At 32.3% G+C, this 10,657-nt stretch overlaps 1 protein-coding gene across 11 annotated transcripts in view; it reads left to right on the forward strand.

Moving 5' to 3' along the window:
• Positions 1 to 10,657, forward strand: part of LOC145277764 (uncharacterized) — a 513,076-nt gene that overhangs the window by 487,218 nt on the left and 15,201 nt on the right. For 7 of the 11 annotated variants that reach the window (XM_080129496.1, XM_080129499.1, XM_080129504.1 and 4 more), the window contains 3 exons: positions 449 to 658; positions 3,502 to 3,711; positions 10,177 to 10,380. The exons of 1 other annotated variant lie outside the window; for it this stretch is intronic. In XM_080129496.1, the coding sequence (XP_079985622.1) occupies positions 449 to 658; positions 3,502 to 3,711; positions 10,177 to 10,380 (624 nt within the window). The remainder of the gene's footprint in view (positions 1 to 448; positions 659 to 3,501; positions 3,712 to 10,176; positions 10,381 to 10,657) is intronic. 3 more of the 11 variants (XM_080129500.1, XM_080129505.1, XM_080129503.1) reach the window with 2 other exon arrangements.

The raw sequence follows: 10,657 nt of genomic DNA on the forward strand, positions 1-10,657 counted from the left end.
TATTATATGAAGATTCATCATCGATTTTACAGTGTTTATCGATTGATTGTATTAATTGAATGTTTAATTCTGACTCTTTTAATTATTTGGTCCATTTTTAATTGTTATCATTTATGATTATGAATGAGAACATGATTTTCTTTAATTGGTAAACCATTTCTAAATAGTCAAACTTTGTTGCAAATTTATTGCAATAAATGATCATCTTTATATCCTTTCTTCATCTGAAACTATCTTTTAAGACTTACCGGAAACGATTTTTACTTCTCAATTAATCTTGTGACAAGTTTCATTAAACTCATCCAGTTTCCATGTTTCCCAAATATTTAACATAAAATAAAGTCAGTAAATTCAGAAATACTCAATCAATGAAAAAAAAAAAAAAAAAAAAAAATGGACTCCACTGCAGCCCAAATCACTAACTGTCTCTTACTGCTAACCCCTACAGGATGAGGAGAGCGACTCAAATCGGACTCCAACTCCAACATCACACACCCCAACTCAAACTCCAGTTGAAGTTCAATCAACTGCAGCTAAGTCGAGTGAGATTGATGATATAAATCTAAATGATCCTGAATTAGCTGCTGCAGCTGTGAAAATCCAAGCCAGTTTCCGTGGACATATTACCAGGAAGGATCGGAAGAAGACCGAAGATGTGGTACTGTGTAAAGCTACTCAACAACTTCTCTTCTGCCTTCATGCTGCTATTCTAACATGACTGCCATCTTCTTTTCGATCGCAATTTTTTATTTTATTTCTTATTCGCCTTCTTTTTCACTTTTCGCCTTTCATTCTCTCTAACATTTCCTTTAAAGCTATTTTCTGCAACCAAACAACTCGTAAAGATATTTTCAGTTTATAGATATCTGGGGAATATTCTGCTCATTCTGCTTGCAATTATTCAGTTCCGGTTTTTAACTGTCAGCCCTTGATTTCCTTCACACATTATATATATATATATATATATATATATATATATATATATATATATATATATATATATATATATAATGTTCTTTTTTGTTATATTTAAATTGCTGCCATGTTGCTATATTTTATCCAATAACCTTTCAGCAGTTATTTATCTCCATATTCTCACACTAAATCCTCTAATTGTCTGTCTGAATCTCGGTCTAGCCCCCCCCCTCACTGCCTCACTGCTATATGTTTTAATTATTTTCTCTCTCTCATCAATTTCCAAAAGTTTAAAAAAAAAAAAAACTTTATGTTATTTTTATTGTTGGCTTTGTGGCCAACAAAAAAGACGGAGGGGGGCATTTTATATTTTTGCACAAAGTAAATGACTGCTTTCTTAACTGTAAAGACTTATTTTCAGTAACTCTATTTTTCCAACAAAAAAAAGAAGGTTATTTTAATGAAATTGATAGAAGTAAAACCTTCAGCGATCATTCAGAACTTTTCCTTGTTTTTCTGAAGATGACTTTGGGGGAAATGAAATGGTGGATAAAGAAAGCATTAGTATTATAATTACTATTACTGTCATTAGTATTTATTTCATGAATATAAAGGAAAAACAAGAAAGAAAAAATAATAATAAATGAACGATTTCAATTTCATTTTTCTCCACAGAACAAAATCTATAAAATTTGTTCGAATGAATTTGAAAGTATTGTTCTTGTTTGTGGATTATGTTATAAGGAAGATGTGTATTATGAAAACGGATAAAAAAAAAAGCAATAAGCTCATTATAAGAGGAATGTAGCCATAATTATTAAGGAACGCCTGCAGTCTGCAGTTGGAACACTATTATGGTCGAATCATGATGGCGCATTTATGTCATTGAAGAGTATTGCAACTAGACGAAAGTTTTATTTGCATTATTTATAGTATTTAGATTACTGTTCTCATATTGAGTGTTATTTTCAGAACGTTTTGATCGATATAACCTCTGACTTTCTTCAGGTGTATCTTGTTGAACTCTGGAATCTGCATGGAATTTCAAACAGAACCCTTCATTTAATCCACTCTGGCAGCATGCTCTCATTTCCTCAGCCATAACTAGCTAGAAGTCTTAAGAAATTCGCAATTGCATTTTGAGTGTCTTCAAGGACTTGTGGCATAGTGGATAGAGCACTTGTAATTTGTAATTCAGTTGTTAGTTACATACTTTTGGAGGTTGAAGGTTCAACTCCGTCATGGCTGACAGAATGAGAGCATGCTACCTCAGTGGATTAAATAAAGGGTCTTATTGGAAATTTCATGCAGATTCCCACAGCTCGACAAAAAGACTCCCTAATTTGACCAGACACAACTGAAGAAAATTTGAGGTTACATTGACCAAAACGTTGTGAAAATAGCATTAAAATGAGAACAATAGACCGAAGAATCCAAATAATATGAATGATCAATTCTTATCTCAAAATTACAGAAACATAAAAATTTTACAGTCTATAACTATTGCTATACAAAAACATGCAATTAGTAAAAAGTGTAATTGTACAGTTATTATTAATGGCATAATCTGCATTTCGTTTTAAGGGTAGAAATCTTGACGTCGATAATAAATATGAAGCCAAGCACAAACAGAGAAATGTAAAACAGTCTTTTTCACAATTTTGCAAGTGGCTTATTTCATTTTTAGGTAACTAAATGAAAAGTTGCCTCCAGACTAACAACTTTCCTAAATGGCTCATTTAACTTACGAAAACTTCACCAAATCAAAATATATTCAAGTCAATAACATAATGGAAGAAAAAAAAAAACAGAACAGGCGTCCCCGATCAAGTAACGATTTGTTACACTGATTGCTATTTGGATCTGACTTTTAAAATCCTACTGATCATTAAAAAAAATTTTTTTTTTTTTTAGATAATAAGAATTTACTTAAGAAATGTTCAAAAGCTTATTAAATCTGGATACGTTTCTGCTGTTTTTATTAATACACCAATTGCTTAGTGAAGAAAAGCGTATAAACTCTTAGTGCCAGCACAGATTTTGATAATGTGGCGTTTTTTTGTTGTTGTTTTTGTTTTTAATGCCATGCCATCTGTTTAGAAAATCACCATAAATTCATTAACTGTTTTCAATAAACGAATGTGTCAAATAATATGATCATTACTCATCGATTTTTGTAGTAATTATCTATTGAATGTTTATCAATTGGATGTTTCGTTCTGACCGTTTAAACTCTTTCATTCATTCAAAGTGTTTGTTATGATTTATGATTACAAATAATAATACTATTTTCTTCAATTGGTATATCTTTTCCAAATAGTCAAACTTTGTTACAGGTTTATTGCAATAAATAATCATTTTCTAATCTTTTCTTCATCTTCAACTATCTTCTAAAACTAACCGGAAACGATTTTTTTTTATTTCTCAATAAATCTTCTGATAAGTTTTCTTAAATTCATTCTGTTACTGTATTTTTCTAATATTCACTAAACTCATAAGAAATGCTCAGTCGTTGAAAAAAAAAGAAGAAAATGGACTCTATTGCAGCTTAATCCACTAATTTTTTCTTAATACTAACCCCTACAGGAGGAGGAGAGCAACTCCAATGTGACTACAACGCAAATATCACACATCCCGACTCCGACTCAAGTCGAAGTTCAATTACCTGTAACTAAATCGAGTGAGGTTGATGATATAAATCTAAATGATCCTGAATTAGCTGCCGCAGCTGTGAAAATCCAAGCCAGTTTCCGTGGACATATTACCAGGAAGGATCGGAAGAAGACCGAAGATGTGGTACTGTGTAAAGCTACTTAACAACTTCTCTGCTGCCTTCATACTGCTGCTGCTTTATAATATGATTACCATTTTCTTTTTTCTTCTATCTTTGCACAATTTTCAATTTTCCTTCTTCGCTTTCTTTTTTTCTTTTTTATTCATTCTCTGTGATATTTCCTTTAAATCATTTTCACCACACACAAAGGGCTCGTGTTTTAAAGATATTCTCAATTGATACATATTTGAGGAAATTCAATTAATTTTGTGTAAATTATTCATTTTCAATTTTCAACATTAATTTTTGTTGTTTGCTTTTCTTATATATATATATATATATATATATATATATATATATATATATATATATGTGTGTGTGTGTGTGTGTGTGTTTTCGTTTAAATTGCTACGGTCTATGTTGCTATATTTGTCAGATAACATTTTATCAGCTCTTTATTTCCATCATCATCATCATCATCTTCGTCGTCATTATCATCATCATACTAAACAGGACAATGGATTATTAGGACTACTATTCTCATCTTAGTTGTCATATTCACAACGTTGTACAAACTTCTACAAGTGCTGCTTTTCCAATTTAAAAAAATTTTCCAGCCGAACTTGAGAATGTTCATATTGAACACGGACAGTGCTGTGCCCATCATCAACATCGCCCCCTCCCCCACGTAGAATGCGACTTACGGCCCCTCTACCGAAAAATGCAACTTGCGCCTCTACCTAACATACTGAACCCAAAATAAATGGTACTTTTAACAAAATAACGCAGATATTCCGTCATTACAAAAAAAAAAAAAAAAAAAAAATGGAAGAAATCGTTATATTGGTCTTTTGAAGCTAGACATTACAAACGTTTTCATAACTTTTAGCTACTTTTAGTATTTCTTAGCTATTTTTATAGGCATTTCAGTCCGCTTCGGCTCACAATCTTCTACAAGTTTTTAAAAAAGTATTTTCACAATAAATTAAACATAAATTTCAAAAGTATTTTGTTACAGAAAGTGTGATATACTGTCAAGAATTAGACTTCAGGAGTTTATCTGAAAAATAAAGAGAGAGTATCAGACAGTGTTAGTATAGAGGGGACAAATAATAAACCAATTCAATCAAAACAACATTAATAGTAGCAACGGAATGTTACTAAAAGTAACCAAGTCGTTTTAAAGTGTCATGATGTAGAAGAAAATCATTCATTGCTAAAAGACACATACCCCACCACTAAATACGAAGTTTATAATTTATAAAGAAAATGAGTGAAGTTTTTATTGATCGATTCAACTTTGGTGCTAGTCTGAACTTACCTCAAGACAATAAAACTTATCTCATACGCGCGTGAGTATTTAAATTAACTGTTCATAAAATATTTAAAAAAAGTCAGTGAAAATATTTACAAAAATGTGCATATGTAAAAAAAAAATAATACCCTTTCGATGAAAATTCCTTCAAAATGATATCAAAACAGGTTTTCAACCACACAAAAGTTTATACAACCTGAAGTAACAAAAGGAAGAAAGCTTTAGTCAGAATCGAAAAATAAACAGATTTTACCAGAAATGAAAGTAGAATTGAAAAAAAAAAAAAAAAAACGTGTGTCTCTGCCAACCTTATCATTAAAATTTCACTTTTCTGGCATTTTCTGTGTCAAACTTCTGCATTAAATTCTGTGTGTCAATTTCTCGGCTTAGTTCGTGTTCAATGCTTATAACAGATAAGCCAGCCAGTCTTTCCTGGGACATGAAGTTCCGAAGAAAGTGTTTAATTAGTTTCAGTTTAGAGAAACTGCGCTCACAGGATGCCAATGTAACTGACAATATAGTTACAATTCTGAGTACAACAGCTATGTTTGGTTATAAGTCGATTAGCGTATGATTCATTATATGATTTAGAAATTCAATAATGGAAAATGTACTCCGCTTCTTACTGTTCACGAGGTTGACGAAATTGATAATCTTTCTTTCAAGTTTCTCACAGATATTAATATCGCCTTCTCCAAAACCTTTTGCTAAAGCAGCGCAGCATGACAGCAGCATGTCCGATGTTATTGCAGCTTTCGTGTTACTTGCGCCATATAAAAACCCGTACTTTAATTTAAAATGATTTATGTTTTTAAACCGTTCCTGAAAATTTTGTGAAATTGTATCCATGAATGGATAGAAAAAATTTTCGATGAAACTAGTCGGATCATCTGACTCATCTACTAATTCGTATCTGAAGAGACATGTTTTCTTCTTTTCCTTGATCTGGATATAGTCACGATCCACTTCAAGCTCATCAGTTAATTTTCTTGCTTTAACTTCGACTACTGCAAGTTTTTCTTGCCTGTATTGTGAAACAAATGACATGTCAGAACTCTGGTCATCAACGCATATTGAACGGCTATGTAGCGCTTTATTTATAATATTTATTTACAACAGCAAGTAATATGTAATCAAACAAATAAGGAAACGCCTGCTCATAATTTCGGTTGCTAAAACTTGACATTCCGTGCTGATAAATCCACCTCAACTATCCAGAAACACCTTGTGACCTCTAGGAAACTTGAGTTCCCCCACAATTGCAGAGTCTGTGAGGGCCCTAAGCACGACACTGAACGCAGGAACATGTTTGAAATCTTGAACTGAACCTTTTATAAAGTTTTCCAAATTTTGAACTGAGTACGTTACAAAGGATTCAGCTCAAAATTTCACACAGATTTCTGCTATTCGCCATAAAGTTTCCAAGTTTGTGAAAGTGCACCTGAAGATAGTTGTAACATTATCAATATAATAACCAAATGAGAATAATAGGCTGAATAATCGAAATGATACAAATTATCAGTCCTCATCTAAAAAAAACTCTGTCTGTATCAGTATTTTGCTACAAAATTCTCTCGTTTGGTTTAAGTTATTACTTTGATCTGGACAGCAAATTCCAGAAAAACACTGAAGATGCGGTACTGTGTAAAACTACTCTTTTGCCTTTATGCTGCTGCTGCTGTTGTTCTAAACCTGATTGCCATCTTTTTTCTTCCATCTTTGAAGATTTTCGATTTTCTTTCTTCTTCGCCTTCTTTTTCATATTTTGCCTTCCATTCATTCTCTGTAATATTTCCTTTAAATATTTTTCGGTTCATAGTATTTTCAGATATTTTTCAGTTTGTAGATATTTAAACAATATTCAACTAATTTTGTGTAAAACTATTCATTTGCTGTTCTTCCCTCTGCTCCTAATTAGACTGTTGCCCAAATCTGGAACTGTGTGGACTGAGAGTTCCCAGTTCACACAGGAGATTTGAAACACCCGCCATTTTACAAAAATGACCTTCATTGAAATATATTATGGAACACTGTTACACTCAGTAGATAACTGTGTAGAATTTTTCCATTTCAAGTAAAATTTATTATAGATAAAAATAATATTAAATGAAAGATGAAGAACAAAAGTTATAACATAGTGGTTGGATGCCGGAGAAGTTCCACTACACTTCTCGAAGCCGAAATTGCACCAAAAAAAGGTTATGGTGACTGTTTGGTGGTTTGCAGCCGGTCTCATCCATCACAGCTTCTTGAATTTGGACGAAACGATTATGGTAGAAAAGTACTGCCGACAAATTAAGGAAATGCACTAGAAGCTCCAACGTATGTGCCCGAGATTGGTTAATATGAAAGGACTAATTCTCCTCCACGACAACGCTCGTCCGCATGTTGCTCAACTGACTTTGTAGAAGCTGAACGAATTGGGCTATGAGACTCTGCCTCATCCACTATATTCACCAGACTTCTCGCCCACTGATTATCATTTTATCAAGCATCTCGACAACTTCCTGTACGAAAAATGCTTCAAATACCGAGATGATGACAAATGACTTAATCTCTTCCAGAACTCCGGATTTCTATGCTAATGGGATAAATAAACTTGTTTCTCGTTGGCAAAAATGTGTCGATTCTAAAGGTTCTTATTTCGATTAATAAAGTTTATCATGAAAGGAAAAGGAGTTATGATCTTTTAGAGTTGAATATCAAAAAGCGACATTATTTTTGCACCAGGCTAATATATATATATTTGATAATAAACAGTTTTGGGTGACCCGATTTCTTTTAGTCTTGTTGGAATCAAAATGAATTTATCATCGCCCTAGAGTTACATAAAACCAAAAGTTTAAAATTCGACGGGATATATATTTTTTTTGGGGGGGGGGGTATCGAGAGGGGGGATGTGTGTGTGTGTGTGTGTGTGTGTGTGTGTGTGTGTGTTCTTTCGTTTCGTTAAAATTTTTGCTATGTTACTATATTTGTCTTAAATCTTTTTATCAGTTCACTTTCCCATCTTCAGTTTTTCTCCTCTAATTATCAGTCTAAATTTCCGTCACTTTTATCTTCTACCTGTTCCTATCAATTTCCTCAAATGAAACAGATTTGTTGTTGTTGTTGTTGTTATTGGGGGGAGGCGTGAAATCTATAAGAAAAGGATCTTTCCTTCTTTCCCACTTTCTTTGTCTTATCTTCAGTGTTTATACTTTATTTCACCTAATTGTCAGTTTGACACTTGATCTTTTAATTTTTTTAATCATACGTTATACTGGTTTTTATTTATTTGCTTCCCCACGAAAGCAAATTAGACACAAGGTCGTTTTTAATGTGGGGAAAAACCAGTCCCCCCCATACACACACCAAAAAAAAAAGGGCACTCTCGCAGTATCCAAATAAATAGTAATTGTCTCAGTATGAAGGGTTTCCCCTACATTGACCAAGGACTTAATTTAAGTGAAGCATCAGAACAGATACTACACTGTGATCTTGGCCCGAAGGTCAGGCGGTTGTACTGGTTTTCTAAATTGCAGATTTATGTAAATTTAAAGACGCCTCCAAAGGGAAAAATCCTTTTAACCAATTCTCTCTACCATATGACCTCCTCGAGACTTGACCATTTAAAATATCACTGTTTGAAGGAACACGCGAACTTCACTCTTCTGTTTGACTGTTTGCCATATAGAATGATGTAGGGAAAGATAAAGAAATTCCTGATGAAGGTGTAATATTACTGCAAATTTGGATTAAAAGCAAGTAAATGTTTATTTTTTTTAAATTCTGTGTTTCTAACGTAAACATTAATATGAAATTTGTTTGAATAAATTTAAAGTTGACGTTTATTATTATCAATTTTTATTGCATGCTATTTAAACTATACATCAACAACTATTAAAAAGCGCTTGCAACATATACAGGGTGGTCAAAAAGTCAGGTAACATCGCAATCTCCTCTTCAATAAATAACTTTAAAGACGCTATTGTATCAGGCTTCTTGCCATAAACGATATCCTTTACATAGCCCCAAAGCCAGAAATCAGGAGGGGTAAGATCCCTATATAAGATTATAATGGATCATATTGTTTTTTCTACCTTTAACATGTTACCTGACTTTTTGACCACCCTGTAGTTGAAACACGATTATGCTCGAATGATGAGTGAGTTCTTATGTCATTGAAAAAATAATGTCTGTATGTGGATGAAAATTATATCAGCTATTGATGTGTTATAAATAAAAATAAGTTATTAAGATTGATATAAGCTATTTTTTATTAGAACAATAAACAAAACATCTTGAAGTTTGCAATAAATATCATGTCGACAGATAGAGAAAAGTAAAAAAATTCACTTTCAAAATTCTGCAAGTATTTAAAAATTTTTACTCTAGCGGGTGTAATTATTATTAGAAAGAAACACAGTCGAATTATATCCACGTCAGTAATATAGTAAACAAAAATAAATGATAGGCTAGTTCGAATATGTGGTGATTTATTAGACGGATTATTATTTGTATTTGACTTTGAAAATCCAACAACCTTTTTCTTTTTATAGATAAGGATCTACTAAAGAAATGTTAAAAATTTCTATTATAATTAGATAATTTTCTGTATGTTTTTATTATGAGTAATTTTAAAAGTTCACCTTTGTCTTAAGTTGAGGATTTTGCGATGTTTGTTTATGTACTCTCATTTCATAAAATGACAATAAATTCATCTGTTTAAATAAAATAATGTGCCAGATAATATGACAATAATCCATTTTTATAGCGTTTATCCATTTATTGTTTATTAATTGAATGTTTACTTCCGACCGTTTAAACTCATTCATGCATTAATAGCATTTGATTGTTATCATTTACGATTTTTGAATAATATGATTTTCTTCAGTTGGTAAGCCTTTTCTAAATAGTCAAAATTTGTTACATGTTTATTGCAATAAATGACCATCTTCCAATCCTTTCTTCATCTTTAACTATCCTCTAAGACTTAGTGGAAACAAATTTTACTCCGCAATTAATCTTGTAACAAGTTTCCTTTAATTCATCCTGTTACTATATTTCCGATATACTTACCATAAAATAAAGGCAGTAAATTCTTCCTCAGAAATCCTCGAAAGAAAGAAAAGAATAAGGATTTCGTTGCCGCTTAATCCACTAACTATCTCTTACTGCTGACCCCTTACAGGAAGAGAAGAGCAACACAAATCGGACGCCAACCCCAAATTCACACATTCCGACCCCAGTCGAAGTCCAATCAACTGCAGCTAAGTCGAGTGAGATTGATGATATAAATCTAAATGATCCTGAATTAGCTGCCGCAGCTGTGAAAATCCAAGCCAGTTTCCGTGGACATATTACCAGGAAGGATCGGAAGAAGACCGAAGATGTGGTACTGTGTAAAGCTACTTAACAACTTCTCTGCTGCCTTCATACTGCTGCTGCTGCTTTATAATATGATTACCATTTTCTTTTTTCTTCATTTCTTCGCAATTTTCGGTTTTCTTTCTTCTTCGCCTTCTGCATTTTTTACCTTTCATTCATTCTCTGTAATATTTCCTTTAAACTGTCAAATATTTTCAGTTCATTGATATCTGGGAAATTATTAATTTCCGTTTTTCAACAGTCTTCTTTTATTTACTCCATATATATATATATATATATATATA

This window comes from Euprymna scolopes, chromosome 6 (assembly GCF_053919585.1).
Source record: "Euprymna scolopes isolate OS-2025 chromosome 6, ASM5391958v1, whole genome shotgun sequence".
In the NCBI taxonomy this organism is placed as follows: Eukaryota; Metazoa; Mollusca; class Cephalopoda; order Sepiida; family Sepiolidae; genus Euprymna; species Euprymna scolopes.